Genomic DNA, 20,676 nt, shown 5'->3' with positions numbered 1-20,676 from the left:
AGGCAGGTGAAGAATAATTACTAGAACGAAGAGGATGGCACATGAACAAAAGAAGAAGTAACAGGCAGCAGTTGCGAAGCGGAATACTAGATTGCTTAGTGTCAAGCCTGCGAATAATACACCAAAGGCTTCGAAGCACATTATCGACACAGAAACCAGAAAGGTCTATGCAATACGACACAAAGCAGGCGGTAGAAAAATCACAGTTCAGTGCACGTTACAAAATGTCCGTCCAAGAATCCGATACTAATAACGTGAAAATCACAGGTATGAAAGCGGAGATAATAATTCTGATGCTACGGACTGATAAGAGCTTGAGAAGCCCGTAATTTCCGCCAAGAGGTCAAATGTTAAAAAGCAATGTAGAAACATGAAAGAAAGACAGTTCCGTAAAGATGCACTAGATGCGGGATTGCCGCACGGTATTAATTAATAGAAAGTTCAGGATGAAGACTAAAATATGATCAGGATTTGTAACACAAATTACAGAAAATAGCGGAAAAATAAATACACGAAGCCAACTTCTCGTTAGGTGACAAGATCAAACTCTAGTGGCGACTGATGATCTTGAAGAAACTAATAGAATCTATCAACAAAAAAAAAAAAAAAAACAATTTAAGACAGTTTGCACTCATTAGCTGGCACATTACTATTGGTTTATTTTCATCTAATAAGAAATGGTCTTTGAATCATTTCGTCAGCGAAGCTGTGACTGACGAAATATTAGTGCCACTTCACTTCCAATATATTATTGTTCCGCCAGCATCTATTTTCACTTAATAAGAGCGTTATAAAATCGAGGAGGGTTGGTGGTCCTAAATCAGTAGCGACTTTTTCTCGAAATGTTATTGGACGGTAGCAGCTTATTCGACATTATTCAGTCATGTATATTAAAATTTAAAAAAAGTTGTTAATAAAGACCGTTAACTCTCCTTACCCAAATAACGAGTTTTGCAACAGGCAATGCGAGGAAAGTAAAACTTGGGCGTATCAGAGTTGATACAGCACCGATCCAATAGCATTAATACAACCCACTGAATGTTACTTGCTACAGTAGCCGAAACATAGGTTCATACTTTCACATACAGCGATAAAACACGATGGAGAACTACAACGATAGTGTAGTGATTGATATCTTTTAGTTATCTTGGACACAGTATGAGGGGAAATCATAAAATTAGTGGGATGAATAACAGAGCATATGCCACACGATTCTAACGGTTTTCACTTTTTTGTGCTCCACGTGAACACAGGTGAAGTTGCATCTTCTGTCTGCTTTCGACCTGAATATGCCCAAAAAATTCTACAGACGACCTGCAAGCTATGGTCACATGGAGAATGAAAAAGGCAGGCGTTAAGACATGCCAAAATAAATCTGACTTTAAGTACCATTTTTAGTAATGTAAGAATCAAGCCGTTAACTGTTTTACATCTATAATTACATTGTGTGAAAGGAAAACTCTTGCACTTGATTAAAAGAAGGGCTAGGTTGATAGTACACATCGGCATGAGAGATTCATGACTTTGGTAATAGAGGGAAGTGTGTGTGCGGGGGAGGGGGATGGGAGTGTGGGGAGGGAATTGTAGAGGGAGACAAAGGCTTGACTGCAATCAGGATCAAATGGATATAGGTTGCAAAATTAATGCAGAGGTGTAGAGGCTTGCACAGGATAGAATAGTGCAGTTTACGGACTGAATTGAAGATCATAATAACAACAAGAAAAATGAAAACACGATGTAGATGGTTGCTACACTAAGAAACTTCTAATACAAACATAATTAAAGAACATATTTCGCGAATGCTGGGGTCAATCATTCGCAAGGAAATCCAGCGTTCCTGCGTTACGACATTTCATTATGAAGGTCTTTGAGAAGTCAAGTGGAGAAGGTAGTCAAGCAATAAAAGGCTGAGCTACCTTAAACCTGGGAACCCAACAGAAAAAGAAGAAGAAGTGGGTGGTGATGATAGGAAAAGAGCGGGACAGCGTAAAAGTAAGACTGACGACCTTTTTCAAGACGAAAATGAATAATGAGTGAAAATGGTTGTAGCTGAATATAAAGTCCAGGGACAGAGTAACTACTTTTAATAGGTTGAAAAAACGAAAACCATCGGGGTCACTTTTACATTGATTCAGATTACTGGTTTTTAGACTGTTGCTAGAGGTCATCTTCAGATCCAATCCAATTGCTGCGAATCGCAGGTTGTCAGCAGGGTGAGGCATTAGGTTTAGACTTGCCAGACGTTATCTTCTGACTGCAATATCTCTTTATTTTCCGTTCTCCTATCAACCAATCAGAAATTTTGAAATAAATACTTTTATTAAGACTGAGTAATAGCAGCCTTCGATTGCTTAGACCACAGGTAATAATAATAATAATAATAATAATAATAATAATAGTTCATCTGTGGATTCTTTACTTTTCTCTCCTTCTTTCCGAAGACGGAGACGGTGAATAACGCCAGTCAAACAGGTAAGGTCCATTCGTCTACTCATCCGCCTTTAGCAGTAATTTAAAGAATGGGACGAACAATCCTCCGTTACGTGCAGGCTTATGGATACGTTGGCATGTGCAGACATTAATATTTAGAAAAATTACTCTCAACATTCAGTCGCGTACCTGCGAGGATGGATACATAGTAAACAAAAGGCAATCTATTCACTGTTTTCTGTACGTTATTAATCGACATGTGCGAGAGATTTGCTTTGTTACAAAATTTACATCTGTGATGGAAATCTATTTAGATCGTATCTACAATTTTGGACTGCCTTTTGTTTCGAGTTATATATCAATGGTAAGTATTTTATCAACATTCTCAGTACATTTTTTTTTAAATTTCTAATTTCTGTTTGTTCCTTTAAAACATTATTTGGATTTTTTGTCAAATGTGTGTAGATTTCTATTTCCTATAAGGTGCCCATGTCGCTTACTTTTCCACTCTATTAAGAATGGAAAGATTAGTGACCATATCTACAGTAGAGTGTCGATTTTCTGCGAGATACATATTAAACCATATCTCTGACTCATAAGTCCTATTGTAATAGCCAAGTACAGCTATGACAAAAAAAGTATATCGTAACTGAAAAATGACATTGAATTATAAGTAAAAATTATACATACAACCAAAAATTATACACACAAAATTATACACACACACACACACACACACACACACACACACACACACACACACACACACAGATATACATGCACTACCAAAAGGATGGTTCAGTGCCTCCACCTACGGATTTTATGCAGACTGCAATGCCTTCAAATACCAAGCCCAAAATTTTTATTTTCTGTTGCTCACCATGGGCAAACTATTAGTCTTACAAAAAAAATGAACATGACCTTTTCGTAAGAAATATAATGTAGTTACATGTTGTACTGGGAAATGTTTACACTTGAGGCTGTAGTTTCTGAATTTTTCAAGAAAACCTACAACAGTGACTTCAAACGCCTTTTTCTTGGGTGAGTCGAAAACCATGGCCTCTAGCGAAAACGTATCCCGTTACAAAATACGTTAAATTCCCTGTTCATTTTTTTCTGTAGGACTAACAGTTTGCCCGTAGCAAGCGAGAGAATAAGAGTATTTCGTGTGTGGTTTTTGAATGTGTTGTGGGTTGCATAAAACCCACAGGTAGGGGTAGCTGAATCAAGTTATTGATTGTATCTAGGTAGGCAGTAAATAAACAATAAAAGCAGTTCTGGAGGCTTATTGTTATTCACACAAAGAAAAAATGGCTACATAAAAAAAGCTTGAAGGGACAGAATTAAAAGAACCGTATAATAACGCGCCAAGAAAGTTGTAAGATCCAAATCAAATTGTTGCGAAACGCAGGTGGTCATCAAGCGGGGCCTTTAGTTTTAACTGAGGCCTCGTCCTGATAAGCTGCGATTCTCACTAATCAGATTTGGATCTGTAGGTGACCTCTGGCAAGAGCCGAACCGGTAATTAGGATTAATATAGAAAGTGACCAATACGGTGTTCGTCTTATCCGCTATAGTGAAAATTATTTCGCGTTGGTGCTTTGCGAGCTGTAAGGTGGCCGAGAAGCAACTTCTCCACCGGCGAGCTGATATGTGGCGTGACTCACGGGACGAGAAGGCCAGCGCGGCAGCCCGAACCTCAGTGTCCGCAGGCCGGCAGATCCGTCGCCGATGGCCGCTGGGCGGCGGCAGCGACGCCCGTTTGAAGGTGGTGGGAGGCGGGGAGCGGATGTAGGTCAGCACGTGTGCCGAGCAGAGGAGGAGGCGGCGGTGGCGGTGGCAGCCGCCGCCCACGATCAATGGCGGGCCGCGCCAAGCCGCGCCGCGCCGCGCCGCGCCGCGCCGCGCCGCGCGCGAGATCAATAGCGGCCGCTCCGGGACACCCCTGTCCGGTCGGCAGGGACCGCGACTCCCGCTACGCCACCCACGCGGACACCCCTGGGCCCCACGTGCTGGCCCGACGTTGGCCGAACGCGACCGAGCGCGCCCGACGGGCAGCAGTCCCGCGCGTGCAGACAGCCTGGCTAGTGGCTGCGCGACAGCGGATCAGCCCAGCTCGTGGTAGAGATCCGCGAACAGGCTTGCACGCACCAAATTAAAGAAATCTGCACGGTTTCAATAAGGCCGTACCAAGTAATACGCTACCTTCAGACAGATCACTTAAGAAGAGCCTGAAACGCATCTTACGAACAAAGGTCCGAAATATGGTTGGCTATTGTTTTCCTCCAAGTTGTTTATAGGTCTGATTTAAACTAGTTGGCATTGGACAGCTGGCGGCTGGAATGCTCACGCTACCAAAACATATTCGGCTCCTACTACACTGCGCGAACCACTGTATATGCCAGTTCTTTGCAAGCTCTTGCAGAAGGAGTTTGGGGTAATGTTTAGTTTCGAAAGCCTTACAATATGCTACGAAAGTAGTCGAAAAATATCCATAGGTGAGACACTATAGGTATCTGTATCATAAATGAAAATAAGAATTTTTACAGAATTTTTGCAGAAGATTGTCTAACTTATTACTTTCTACGAATTAAAGAGTGACACCTACCAAGTGCAATGCACTAATTAAATTTTGACAGATTTGTAGTACAAAAATCCGCTTTAGTTGGTAGTAATTATCTCAGTTTATTCCACGACCGGTTTCGAAGCTTAAAGTTTAATCTTCCGGTGCCACCAAATAATTAACGAGAACATAAATGTCTGCCGGTCGGGCAGTCAGTCATGGAGTATGACATCCATATCAAACAAACGCATGGACGTGTGGGATCAGAAACCACAGCGCCCACCTGAACAGCACGACACGGAATAGCCACTTGGTGGCACCTGAAGATGACGCTTCAAGCGTCGAAACCGATCGTGGAATAAACTGGAATAATTACTAGCAACTGAAGCAGATTTTTATTTTATAAATATGTCCCTCATTTGCGGATGTCGCCTTGATCAAATATTTTGTTTGGAAAGATCTTCTCGAGAGAGGTATTTTGCTAACTACCTCCGGCAATTTTTTAGATGTGACGTTATAAGGCTGAAAATGTTTCCCAGACTGGAAATTTCAACCATATCAAAAAATTATAGGCATAAATCTGACCCTACTCAAAATTAAGAACAGATTCTGGATATGATTTCTGATACTATGAACATCTTTTATTACACTCGAATTTCAGATTTGTACTTAAACGCCACACGCCAACTAACTTAAATCAGGGTATCTTCTACAAACCTAACATAGGGATCTATATCATAATTGAAAACCATAATTTTTACGAGATTTTTGTTGAAGTTTGTCTAACTAATTACTTTCCTGCGACTGAAACAATGAGAAACTATATAAAAATGCCGTTATCCAAAGCTTATACATACAAATCTAATGCACCAATCAACTTTGGAAAGATTCCCTCGAGAGAGGTATTTAAGTAATAAACAAAAGGTATTTAATATCTGTCAATAGTTTTTAAAATGTGACGTTATAAGGTTGAAGCTGTTTCCCAGACTGGAAAATTACAATCCTTTCAAAATAAATTAGCATAGTTCTGGCCCTAATAGAAAGTAAAAACAATTCTGGACATTATTACCGACGCTATAAACATCTATATAATACGTGATTTTCAGGTTTTTTACATAGTTTTTAGGAGACAGAGACTTTAAGGTAATTAAGTACTTGTCGAAATAATGTCGAAGAAACTTTGCCCCGTAAACGCCAGACGCCAATTTAAATCAGATAGTAATTCAAAAACAGAACATGTACTTCATCCAGCGGTTTCGTCGATAAAACAGTGTTAATGTATTTTGAAGGTTTACTTCGAAGTCAGATTCTCAATGATTATTCTATATTTAAATATTTATTCTTCTTGCTCTTGTGCCTTCATTTATCAAACTAACTGTGTGCTAACTAATCATGGTAGAACAACCTTATAGATGTACTAATAGCAGGAAATGGAAATCCCGTAACTATAGCAGCAGACATTATCTCCGCAGCCTCGAACAAGTTGTTACAGCATGTCCAGTCAGTGAACCCTGTGGTGGTGTCTAAGACACGCATGAAACAATCGCTTTAACTACGGAATGGCTAAGAAAGTAGGACATCTAAATCTAGTTTCTATTGCGGACGGCATATTGTCGTCCTATTTGCAATACACACATCCAGAATCACACTGAAAATGGTATGCAGTTTGGCTATTTCTTTAGAAAAAACCATCCTCGTCATTTATACCTAACCTTCATTTTTCATCTTATATTAAATACACATCAATAAATTATTTAAGGTAGTAATGTGTTACAGCTTTTAAATGTTTTTGAAAGATCTTATTTCATAGCCACATCTACGCTTCATTGAAACTAGTAGCTCCGGTTCAACAACAAACAATCCTCAGGTATAAAAAACTTGACGCCTTTTTCATACTTGACGTTGGTCTGTTGTGTAACAGAAACTGGAAGTGCCAATACAGTGACCTTCAGCTATTGGGTCAAATCATGATTTTTCAAAAACTTAAAACAAATCCCTCGTGTCTTACCCACCACGCTACAGTTTTGTAGTCACTCTTCGATGGATTTGGAAGTTACTAACATCTAAGCAGAACTATTAATTCATGGTGACCTTATTAACCCCTTTTAATCATCCTCCTGCTTCAGGTATCCACAGTTCTCCTTAGAAAACTTTGTACTACATGGGAGCAGAATGCCAGGTATAAACTTTAAAAGTATAATTTGTCCATTAGTTATCTGGCTGAAGAAAACGTAGTAATAACAATTGGAACAGGAGGAAAATCAAAATACACCACGGTCCTTCAGAATGGAATAATAACTCAGTTACATATCGGAAACTGTGTAGAACATAATGACTGAGACGTGATGTTGTGCTCTATTGTAATTATCATTCCACAACAAGTAAAACTATATTTCTTATCTCGTGTTTTCCAGTTCTAAGCACCGGTACCTGAAAATATCACATGCCATTCAATTTGAACGTAAAAGAATACCCTGTCAGAGTTGATGTATGCAAGCAAATATGAACGAAGAGCAGATAATTCATATATTACTGATGTCACTACAGTGAGCCGTGTATAGGCGTAATTACTTGCGCTTAACAATAATTCATTTACTAATCACTAGGAGACACTGACATACTTCTGTATGACAGTGAAGGCATTAGAAGCTCATGTTAATATGAAAGTATGGCAGCCAAAATGAACAATGATGATAACAGTATTGTGCAGATTTCCGGTCACGCCACACACAAACTGCACTTCACAAAAAAACAGAGTCACTGTGCCTATTACCGTATCGCAACGCCTTCATAGACTCGAAGTCAGTTTCTGTAAACCGTTATGGCTGTCACTTTGTTGCAAGCGTAATACTGTCACGTCGTAAAATGTAATACACAATATTTATTAAGGCACTTTATTTCATTTGCAACTTATACTGCCCGTCGCTTGCAACGTCTTGTAGTAATAGCTACAGCACATGGAATAGTTGATCCCATTTAATAGACCATGCTCTTCATTAAATTGAACAGTCAAGAACAGTTACTTCTCATCTAACGTTGCGAAGGACAATCACGTAGTAATATACATCCTGACGGAAGGAACATAGCACACTGGAGAGGCTAATTATAAATGGAAACACGGTAAAAATCGACAACGAATATATTCTACTGAAAAGGAAGGACAAGAAAGTGGCCAGTAAAAATATACGAAAGGAAAGACTAGAAGTATAAATTAAAAGTATTAATGAGATTTCTGTCTTTTTGTGAAGGGCACAACTCTGACAAAATAAGTCTGTTGTTAACTTTTCATCTGTGACGCTGTGCAGTAATGTCTTATCTACTTCTTAGAACAGAAGGAGCAATAGAAGCAAATAAGAATTAAAATTTTAAACACTGAAATTTTATATTCCCGTATCCAGCACTAGGAAAATCGGCACGTTTCTTTTTTAGTGAGCTTCGGTGCTTTTGAAGGAATGCGTCGTTTAGAGGCTGCTGGATTACCTGATTCGTACAATGAGAACTCAGGGAAAGACTTTTCTGTAAATTCCATCGTGTTGTATTCAAGAATACTCATTACCCGCCAACATAGCAGCAAGAACCTGTCTGAATTCAAGGCTTTTGAATTCCACTTCCGTGTGCAGAATTAATAGATTAAAAGACTAGATAAAAACTGACTTCTACAACAAAATATTTTAAAGCCCCGACATTACCTACAACAGAGGACATGTTACTGTATACATAACTGTAAATGTGCATTGATCAACACTGGAGAAGTTACTGATTTCAGACTGCGTGATACGTTGTTCGTGATGGCAGTGGTTAGTTACGAGCAGTGCCTGACGGTGAAATTATGATTTCGTGAGTTATAAACAGAATGCAGTTACTAGGTGCTGGATTAATATGATAATGATTCCTGAATATATCTTTTACTAAAACAAACGTAACATTTCTTAAAGTATTTTGGAAGATTCCTTGCGGTGATGACTTTGCTAATTATTTTGCTTTCATTACGACGTTTGTTTTAAGTTGCAGTTTACACTGAACTAAACAAAAAACTATTACTATACAATAAAAAGTAAATTTCCAGACTGTTTACAAACTGTCCATGACATTGGCGTGTATTTGTGTCTCCACTCAAAATAAAACGTTCTTGAATGATTCTTACTTTAAAAAAAAAAAAAAAAAACACGAAATAACTGAAGTGTTTTTCATTGAATTAATAGAGCTGTTAAGCGAGCCATTCATGATAAACAGAAATTTCAAAGCGACAATTTGTCGATATGTCTTCTTTTTCTAAAAGTCTTATTCCCTACGGCTTTTTCATTTCATGCAACACGTGTGACTTAAAAGTGCATACCAACAAATGTGTAGTAATGTACAAAATCATGCTGGCTCACCAAACTTGCTCAGCGGATGCGTAACATATAACGTGCTTTGAATATACTTTGTGAACAAACAAGCGTTTTGATAATCTAGTAGATGAAGGATATAGGAACGAAGGCATAGGGAATGAGAGGAAAAATTGAAGAAAGGATTACTCCACCACTGGACAATATTCAACGTTCATATTTTGTCTTCATTGGCAGTGACAATTAGCATCTTTGGCAAAACATACATTCAAATAAAAACATGTGAAAAACGAACCTGAAAAATTCACCAAAACGTTGCTACGTTTCTTCAATGCTTGTAAGTTTAGAACTTCTTTTAATGATTGAGTCATTCATTTTAGACATACTTTAAATATATATTTCTATATCATAATTTATCTAATATAGGCCTACAAATTTTCTCGTTTCCCATAACAATGCACTCCATGACGTAAATATACTTTTGGATTTCACAATACCGCTGACTGCTTTGCTTGGATATTTTTCACAACCGAATCTCACTGTGCTAACATAACGAGAAAAATTGAAACATTGAGAAAGAAATATTAAATTATTTTACAGAATTTCAACAGCTTCTACTATGTTTTCATTATTCTTCCTGCACCCTTAACAACTTTACAGCAATATATTGTTTTCATTTTCAGCATGTAGATTAACACGCTTTTCTATATTATATATGAAGTACGTTTCTCTACCCAATTTTATCCAACGAACTATGGAACAAGAACACTCGAATAATCTAGAATATTGTGCGATTCTTCTGATTGATAAAAAGTAAAAAATAAAACAACGATTATTGAGAAAGATGAAATTAAATTTTAAACCTACCTAATAGGTCATGTACCGATATATCCAAAAGCACAAAAGAAAACACGACAGCTTCTGTGTACAATTCCTGGAAGTGACTTTTGAGGGAACAAAGCAAAATTGGTCGTTGCAAAAAACTGATTACCGAATAACAGTCTGATTATCGAATAACAGCATTTACTTTTTGGAAGTAAAGGAAGACATTTGGATATATCTGCACATGCAAGAGTTCGTTTCTCTCTTAGCCTTTATTATCTGAACTGTACACATTTTCATCTAATAGTGAGTTAAACTTCATACTTCGTTCGACTTCCTGCAGATATCAATTAACCTCCCACAAAAAACGTGTCCAATTTTTAATTACCCTAATACTCTTGTGGATTTTAAATGTTGATGGCTGCGGCATGAACTGTAGTCTTTTTTTTAATTTAATCACTCTCAACATTCTCTCATTAACATCTTCAACAGATTTGTTCCGAGCCATCAAGGCGCAGTATTAAAATGACAACACGAAACGGGCGGGGATCGAAACGAGTCACATGACATATGGCATTTATAACGACACGACACATGTACATGAACACACTCGTAGAAAACCCACCACACTGGGCAGCGTTCGTGCTTTAGTAATAATGTTGATAATAATAATTATTGATTGTTTTCACAGACATAAACATCAGTCGCCCTACTCTCAACAACAGAATTGCAACAACGGGTCAAAAGAATCCACGACTGTAGTCGAAGTTTAACTGCTTTTCAACCGCGCGCCCTCGATGGAGCACGAGAGGCGGGTGTGGAGGGAAGGTAGGAAGGAGTTGTGGGTACGGGAAAGGGGGACGGGAGGGGGGAGGGTTTCCGGAATGAGGAGAGAGGTCAGCCAGAATGTGGCCGAACAGGCACCGTGTGCACGAGTGGCGCGCGGAGGAAACTATTGCTCCTGTCGAACTAAAAACGGAAGAAACTCTTTTTGGAGGGGTCAGCACCATCAACGTTAACGACGACGAACGTCATTATTGTGTAAAAACAAAAAACGAATTAAACAACTCGGGAATGTCAACAGTTTCTTTTTTTTTAAGTTTTTTGTTTTCTTTTTAAATTTCATTCCTACAAGTTTTTTTTTCTCGAGTAGTTAAACATAACTGATCGTCAACTGCTATCGTACTACAGTGAGTTCAGCTACGGTTAAAGCCTATCCTCCTCCTCCTCTTCCTCTTCCTCGGGGTCCTCGCGGTTCTCCTCGGACTCCTCCTTGTAGCCGGGGTGCTCCGAGATGGCGTAGTAGTTGCCGTTGTAGATGACGCCCAACTCGCGCAGCACGTCGCCCCGGATGGTGGCCTTGATGGTCCAGTTGTAGCAGTCGTCGCTCTCCGACTCGCGGTCCAGCCGCTCGACGTCCAGGATCTTGGAGCTGAGCCTCTCGAGGATGATGCCGATGTCCTTGATGGTGAGGTGGCGCTTCTGGTCGACGGACAGCTGGTCTATGAGCAGCAGGAACTTCTCCGAGGTGACGGCCTCGTCCTCCATGACGGTGTTCTCGGTCTCGGACTCGGAGCTCTCGTCGGCGGGCCCGCGCGCGCCCGCCGCCCCCGCCGCCGCCGCCGCCGCCCCCTCCACGTCCAGGAAGCGCACGTGCTGCTGCTTGGGCTGCGCCCTCGCCGAGCCGGCGCCGGCCAGCGACGACGGCTGCGGGGACGTCTGCTGCTGCGCGTCCTGGATGGGCGACGTGGCCACCGACTTGTGCACGGCGATCTTGCGGCCCTCCTCGTGCAGCGCGCAGCAGTGGAAGTCGCACTCGGCCACGTCGCCCGGGCCATTGCCGTCGCCGGGGCTGGCGGCGCGGCCCGCGTGGTTCACGCACTCGGGCGTGTGCACGTGCACGGTGGCGGCGTCGAACGAGCCGGGCTGCTTGGGCAGCCGGTGCGCCGGGTGGTGGTGCAGGTGGTGCGGGTGGAACGTGACGGCCGCGCCGCCCTTGCTCACCTCGTCGTGGTTGATGACGGTGATCTGCGGGCTCGAGTTGAAGCGCGGCGACGGCGCGTACACGTCGTTGATGAGCGTCTCCTTCTTGCCGGCCTGCGGCTGCGGCTGCACCTGCGCCCCGTGGATGCCCAGCTTCTCGAGGCTCGTCTGGATCACCAGCGACGGCCGCACCTGCTGCTCGACCTTCTTGCTGGGCGAGAACTTGGGGGCGCCGCCGGCTGCGCCCGCCCCCGCCGCCGCCGCCGCCGCCCCCGGCTCGGCCCCCGGCTGCTTGTGCGTCTGCTGCTGCTGCTGCCTCTGGTCCCAGTGGAGGACCACCGTGATGCGCCCCTTGTTGTCCATGATCTTCCACGACGGGGTCTCATCGTGCAACTCCAACGCGTGGATTGTCTCGCATACGATCTTCGGGATGGCGGTGATAGCTGTCGGAGACGGACGGAGAGTGCGTGAGTGGGCGGACGCCACACGGGGCGGGCCCGGGCGAGCGCACACCGAGGGCGTGGCGGCAGCACGCACGCGCTGCCCGCAGCCGCGGCCGCGCGCCTGAGGCGCCAGATATCGACAACTCGCCGCGCGCACTTTTCGCGCTCCCAGTCACGCTTGACGCCGGCCACTACCCTACATCTCGGTGTCCTACTCCTTCCTATTCAATGAGCAAGCTCTTAACACTGCTCCAGTTCGCTAAACAGCACGAATCCACTTACCTCAAAAAAAAAAAAACTTTTATTTACGCGTTTCGGACGCAGCTCATCATCAGAATACCAAAAATATTAAGGGGGGTAGGAAGTCAAACGGGCCGTCTTGGAGCAGGAGAGACACCACAGGACATTTTAATTTCCACTGTCTATATTTTTACGAATAAATTCATAAAACTTTGTCAGCATGACCAGGAAGGATTCAGGATTCACACTCATAGCAGTGGAAGTTCAAAAACATAACAAAATTAATTATGTTTTACATGTGAAAGTTCATCATTTTTTCACTTACTATTGGCTGCGTTTGTTGCCGTAGGTACACGTTTCTTCATAAGTAAGAGAGATTCTTCGATGAATTTCGCACAGGATACAAACCATACTTACAGGTGTATGAAACTCTAGAAATTATTTAATTTATGAAAAAATGAACGTGCTGTTACATTTTAAACTTCATTTTTAGAAAAACTCAAATTTTATAGTTAATTATCTCAATTTTTACTACAGTTTTTTTAATAGAGTTGGAAAATTCTAGAGTTTCATACACTTGTAAGTATGGTTTGTATGCTGTGCAATATTCATCGAAGAATCTCCTTTACTTATGAAGAAAAGTGTACCGATAGCAACAAATGCAACCAATGGTAAGTGAACAAAAGGTGAAATACAAATGTAAAACCGAGCGAGGTGGCGCAGTGGTTAGACACTGGACTCGCATTCGGGAGGACGACGGTTCAATCCCGCGTCCGGCCATCCTGATTTAGGTTTTCCGTGATTTCCCTGAATCACTCCAGGCAAATGCCGGGATGGTTCCTCTGAAAGGGCACGGCCGACTTCCTTCCCCATCTTTCCCTGATCCGATGAGACCGATGACCTCGCTGTCTGGTCTCCTTCCCCAAACAACCCAACCCAACAAATGTAAAAAAAATAAATTATTTTCTTATATTTTTGAACTTCCACCACTATAAGTGCAAATCTTGAATCCTTTCTGGTCATTCTGACAAAGTTTTATGAATTTATTTTTAAGCGCATCACTTACACAAGATGTTACGGGAAGAATAGACAGTATTCTGGGATATGACAGCAGCAATTATTTGAAGCAAATAATTCTGGTAAACATGGATTCTAAAATACATATCTTGAGGCCTATGAGCACTACTTCATTTTCGACAGTGTGAAACAAATCTCTTCTGCAAGCTCTTTGCTTTCTGTATGTTGGGAACAGGCAGTATGGACCGAAACAAGAAAAAATGTCCTGTAAACATGAGTTTTAAAATGGTATTTTAAGAGCTATGACCACTTATTTCGTAGAAGAGATGTGTTTCACAGCAGCGAAGATGGACAAGTGCTCGTAGATTAACTTCTCATGGTCGGGGTCAACAGAGATGTAAAACTTAAAAGATAACGTATTCGCCGTTGAATGTAGATATTATTTATTTCATAATTGCAGTTTCGGCCTTTGGGCCATTTTCAAGTATTACACCAAATGATTTTGCTTCAGCAGATGTGAGACTTCAAAAATCCTCTGACATGTATACACGCTATCCTCAAAAATAAGAATTTTCATGATAAAATACGGTAACATCAAACAAGCGCGAAGTTCTGTACATGGTGAAATGGTGTAAATTACGTGAACCGTTACTGATGTTAACATCCTACATATAAATCGCGACAAATCAATGTTCTAACATGACTGTTTACATAGAGGCTTTCAGAAGTCAGACTGTCTGTACACAGGAACGAAACATTGTCCAGCAGGCTGTGACGATTATGATCCTTTCAGAGGTTTTCAATTCACAGCCTCTGACTCGTCTCTCTCTGCGCACAGACTATCTGACTTCCGAATGTATTTACGCGCTAACGGCATTAGTTCTCACGTAAACAGTGTGTTAGAATGGTTCAAATGGCTCTGAACACTATGGGACTTAACTTCTGAGGTCATCAGTCCCCTAGAACTTAGATCTACTTAAACCTAACTAACCTAAGGACATCACACACATCCATGCCCGAGGCAGAATTCGAACCTGCGACCGTAGCGGTCGCGTGGTTCCAGACTGTTGCGCCTAGAACCGCTCGGACACCCCGGCTGGCAGTGTGTTAGAACATTGACTTGTTGCGATTTATGTGAAGCATGTTAACATTGGTAAGAGTTTACGTAATTTATACCATCTCATGATGTACAGAGCTTTGTACTCGTTTGATGTTACAGTATTTCTACAGTGCAAAGGTTTATTTTTGATGATGACGTGTATACATTTCGGAGGATTTCAAAGTCTGACACGAGATGAAGCAAAACCTTTTGCAGTACCACTTGAAAATGGTAAACTAAGTATTTTATACCGTCAACAGCGAATTGATGTCCTTTACAAAAAGATTTCTTAAGGTACACACTTTAAACCCCATGTTAACTGGACTTTTTTCCTTGGCTTGGTCCATAGCACCACCTCTCACAATATGGAGAGCAAAGCGCTTGCATCAGAAGAGATTTGTTTCAAAGTAACTAAGATGAAGAGTACTCGTAGCTCTTAAGGTATGCATTTTAGAGCTCACGTTTACTAGACTATTTGCTTCGAGTGGTCGTTTCTGTCATACCCCTGAATATTTACTATTCTCCTAGGAAATCATATATAAAGTGCAGTCAAAAAGAACTGAGCTAGAGGCTGTAAAATTAAGACCCCTGTAAGGATCGTAAAGTAATAGCCTGCGGAGCAACGTTTCGCTCCTAAATGACGGCTGAGGTCCCAAATTCGTAGCTATTGGGATACAGATGCACATCAATATGACGACAGCGAGAACGACCGATCACAGCACTCAGTTGTGTTGAAAATAGAGAAATAGAGGCTTCAAAAGAAGAGAAGAGGGTTGTAGTGCGAGGAATGGAAATTCATCAAAGAATGCTACAAGTGTACGGAGGGCACTGCATGTTCGTTGCAATTACGACACTCAGTCCGATCTCTGCGACGATATGGATGCTACCGTAACTCGCCTTGAGTCTTGCAACGGATATACAATGCTCTCTGTACACTCACGCCATTTTTCGACGAATTGATGGTCCTCGCACTTCTTCCAACGTCAGGAAACGCACGACAACGATTTGCACTTCTTTTGAAACCTCCATTTCACTGCTTTCAGTAATACTGAGTTCGGTGGACAGGCGAGGCGTCCGTTTGCTAGGTCTGTCATCACGTGGGTGTGCGCCCGTGTGCCCCTGGGGGCGAGTTAGGAACCTCTACACGCCTAGACCGCAGTTTCTTTCGTAGGTAGTAACGTTAATATCCTTTTAGTGGTTGTCATTTTTCAGCCTTCAGAGCGTTTCTTTTTGAATGTACCTGATATTTGTTTTGGGATTACAGTCTCGTTGAATTTTTAAATGACATCAGGTCCGTCATTGATTGCAGTAGTTTTACAATTTCCACAATTGCAGTTCCGACAGTTAAGCCATTTTCAAGTGATTAAGGTGATCAAAACAACGAAGTTGTTAACGTTAATAAAACAAGTAAAAGGGATGTGAACGTATGTGTGACAAATGAACTATTTAGGTTCACATTTTATTTATTTGTTTTACTAATGTTTATAAGTACTGTGTTTTCAGCACTTTAATTACTTTAAAATGAACTGGAATTGTGGAATTCATAGCAAATAGTACAGACGATAGAGCCCTGTGTCATTTAAAAAAAACTTTGTATGTATTTTATTTCTCGTATTCTGAGACTGGTCATGTCCAGTGGCACACTGACCACAAAAGAGTCAAAATGACGGTGTGTGATTCACACCACACTCTAGGTTCACGTTTTCAAGATCCGTTGAGGAATTTCGAAGATAAAGGCATTGGTAATGTGTCATGTGCATTGACTTCGGACCACCAAACATGACCGCGATACGAGTCAAATACGGTGCGACATTTTTCTCCATGACCAGTTCCCAGTCAATGGTGAGACCATGTGAACTTCTACTTTCGAGCTTCATCCAAATAGACCATGTGGGTCCTTGTTGTGGGTTCTGTCTCTAATATCCCAAATGTTGCTCGTGTGCCATCAACGACATCAGCAGCTGCAATCCACACACAGGAGACGATTTTCGTGATATAGGGAACATAAAACAGAGATGTTCCCTAAAATGGACCACGGATCACATCACGTACGTCTCGTTAATTTTTGGCACAGAAACGGCATAACATAATTATCTAACTGCTGTTCCATTTCAACCTGTATTAAGCTCAGAAGCAGATAGGTTGCTCAGTACGTTCAAGGCCGAAATGATGTGATGCATTTGGGGCGTGGTCCACCATCAGAATATCAGAATCAAACTTGATACAACGTATTGTCTTAGTAGTGTTACCACTTGACACCATACTTTTCTTATCAAGCTCTTTCTGTTATTCTTATGACGAGCTAATCCCGAGAGGCGTCAGTATAATTTTTATAAGGGGCAGTCAAATGAAACCGAGACAAATGGAAAAAAATAAGTAGACTGTTTATTATTTCAAAAGTAATCGCTGTAACTGCAAGTACATTGCAGTGCACTGTGAGACAAAACAGGCAACGCCTGCATGGAAAAACGTTTTCGGTTGCCAATGGAAACCTGAATGTATCAAGGCGTGCACCTCTTCGTCCGAAGCAAATCGACGGCCAAGAGTGTCTTTCTTCGGGGCTTCAAAAATATGGAAACCGATTGGGGAGAGATCGGCTCTGTTTGAAGAATGTGTAAGGACTTCCCAGCGAAACTGCTGCAGCCTAGTCGAAGAAACCTTGGCAACATGTGGGCGGGCGTTACCCTGCAACGGTGTGATGTCTTCCATCAACTTTCCTAGGCGTTTGGACCCACCTACCGCTGTGCGATAATTGTAGCGCTATGTTCCAGAAAATGAACGAGCAGCGGGTTGGCGGACGGGGTCATTCTATTGCAGAATAATGTCTGTCAACGTGTAGACAAGGTTGTTTACACTACACTGCAGACATTTCACTGAGAAACCCTTATGCATCCGCCACGCAATCTCTGTGTCTCACCAGGCGATTTAAATATTTTTGCAGCTCTGACGCGTTCGTGGCCGTAGATTTTCTTCGGACGAAGAGGTGTATGTCGAGTACAATCATGGTTTCGTAGGCAACCACAAACATTTTTCCATAAAGGCAGTGACCATCTTGTCTCACAGTGGGGTAAATGTTTTAACAGTTATGGTGATTAATTTTGAAAGAATAAAACGTTTCCATCTGTCTCTTTTGCATTTGACTGTTCCTTATACGGTACAACAAGTTAATTCTTGTTATTTAGCAACATGTAGCAGTGTTAAGGGCTTCTCAGTGAATCGTATAACGGTTGCAGGTCACCTGATCGACTTCATGTCGTTTAACTAAAAAAAATCACCTTCCTTTATCTACATCTACGTTTAAAAAAAGCCACAACAAGCAAGCTTCCCAAACTACGATATACGCAAGAGACGTCTGTATATCTGCAGTAGATATGTTTCGTATTACACGGAAGAATCGTATACATGCCCTGGAACCTATCATTGGTTGCTGAATCATTTAGTAACCTCCTATGGTTAGTGTCAGTCACTCCTTTACCCACCTTGCTAAATATTCACCACTCAGAGATTTGGCTCATCGTTCGAACAATTGCAATACATACTTAGCTGTAACAAACGCTGCTCTTGTACAATGCTCTTCTCAGGCGTTTTGGAAAAATCAGGTTCAAAAATTTTACGAGCCTACTGAACACCTTACGGACAGCGCTGGCCACGGAGCAGCGTCTTTTATCTTTCTGATCTTCCATCAATCATCGCTACAACGAATCATGTTTCTTCCGCAAGGAACAATAATAATAATTAAAATTGTTGTGGTACACTCGCGGGAAGGTATACTGGAGGTATAATAAGGAATCACGATGAAATGAACTTTCGTTTATCGATACAATCATGCGCGTATCCAAATACAATCTACGTAATTCATAGCAGGTACAGCCCGGTATGCATTCACTGTGATACTCGTATGAATGTAAACGCTTTGATAAATAAATGGTCATTTAACCATGATTTCTAGTTATATCTTGACTGTACTTGCCACAACTGTACCACAATGATTATCATCATTTTTAAAAAAAAAATTTGTTTGAGACCGACTAAGAACCACATCAAGGTAATTAGACTATATATTTCTCATATCCTTCATCCTTCTCCAAAACTCTCTCATTTCCTCAGATTGTCCCTTTTCCTCCAATCTGATCAGTAGCTATACTTGTTTTTCTGTTTGTTTTATCTCCCAGAATACTTTCGAATTTCATAACTTCTAGTCTGAATTTGCCTCTGTTGAGTAGGGTCTCCTTTTCAACCTACATTTCTTCTAAGATCTTCTTTGTCTTGTCTCCCTAGTCATTTTGTTTGTTTTCCTGTTTTGGACAAAGTGTAGATCTCTCTTGTTAATCTGTCTTCCTTCATTCTGTCTACATGCTCACAGAGTGTAACCCCCTTTTTTTCCTGATCTCATATCTTATTTTGGAGCAGAATGAGTAAATTTACTTATTTTGTCTTAAAACTTTGTTCTCGATTGGACCTAATACTTTTCATAAGAGCCTTCTTTCTTTATTTCACAAACCTTCTAATGCTGTTTTGGATTCATGTAAAAGAATTACTTCCTACCAATAGAGGACTTCTGGTTATACGACCGTATCATAATGTCTTCATTTAACTTCTTTAGCAAAATATTTTTTATTGTACAGATTTCTCGCTTTCGCATATGCTCTTTTCAGTTATGATTTTAAATGCTTCTCTGTCACTTTTTATGTTCATATTTTCAAGCAGATATTTAAGGTTGTCTGTTTTCTTGAGGTCATCATACTTGGATTTTAAAATTCTTGGTGAGTTACTTTTTTTTCTTCATGTATTCTGTTTCTTTCAAAAGATATTTGTAGACCAGCCTTTTCAGCTGTCTCCTTCAGAGCTTCTAGTGCTTTCTTGCGTTCTCTAAGGATGTTAAGGCTCTATTTATTTTTCATTTTTAGCTACAGAAGTGTCTCGTGCTAGATTAGAAAGTACAGTAAAAGAAACCGACACGATTCGGAAACAGCACGGGTAGTCTTCCAGTTATTTGTGTACTCCGCAGCTAGCGCTCTCGCATGGTATTCAAGAGGCTCATTAACCTCTGAAGCTCGATTTCTCGAATACGCTTGAGAAGCGGATTGTACTAGGACAGCATTTATTGCCTTAAAGCACGTACCACAACCGTGCGAAACATGAGCAAAATCTCCAACCCGTTGGGTGTATGATACCCTTATTAAAGAAAAAATGGCACTAAATTCAGCCATGGTGTTATCAAAGGAATCGTCCCCGGCGTTCGCTCGGTGTCAGTGTGGGAATCGCATGACAGCTGATTAGGCAATGCTGAAGGCAAACCAGAGCCCCGTTCCTTCAGGCTATCTAGCGTCCTAATTGTACAATTGCCCTCTAATAACCTAGACGTCAAACGGACGCTTCCTTTCTTCTATTCGTACAGTTCTAGCTTTGTCTTCCGGTTGGTCAAGTCAATAAGCAAGTTACAAATTGATAAAGACGTTAAATAAATAAAAGAAATGATCTGATTAATACTTTAAATATTACGCTGTATTTCCCAGTGCGATGAAGCACTTGTTACACTGTATTACTCGCCACTGAAGAGCAACAGACATTCTTTGTTTTGTCGTGGGAACCAGACAGCAATCTCCCTCTGCATTTTGCATCGACAGGAAATTATACGTTCGAAACACATGTTCCATCGTGTTACACGCCACGGAAGAGTAACGTGTGATCTTTGGATCGTGCTGAAACCAGACGGCAATCTTCCTTTGCATATTTGTATCGTCAGGAAGT

General features: G+C 41.2%; 1 protein-coding gene across 1 annotated transcript in view; it reads right to left on the bottom strand.

Annotated features, from left to right (window-relative positions):
* Positions 1 to 10,117: 10,117 nt before the first annotated feature.
* LOC124789881 overlaps positions 10,118 to 20,676 on the bottom strand; it is a 612,342-nt gene continuing 601,783 nt past the window's right edge. The window contains exon 4 of the mRNA XM_047257397.1: positions 10,118 to 12,569. Coding sequence (XP_047113353.1) covers positions 11,350 to 12,569 — 1,220 coding nt within the window. The 3' untranslated portion in view covers positions 10,118 to 11,349. The remainder of the gene's footprint in view (positions 12,570 to 20,676) is intronic.

The sequence above is a fragment of the Schistocerca piceifrons genome, chromosome 3 (genome assembly GCF_021461385.2).
Source record: "Schistocerca piceifrons isolate TAMUIC-IGC-003096 chromosome 3, iqSchPice1.1, whole genome shotgun sequence".
Taxonomy (NCBI): Eukaryota; Metazoa; Arthropoda; class Insecta; order Orthoptera; family Acrididae; genus Schistocerca; species Schistocerca piceifrons.
Note: the sequence above shows the minus strand (reverse complement) of the source record. Positions and strands in the feature narration are given on the sequence as shown.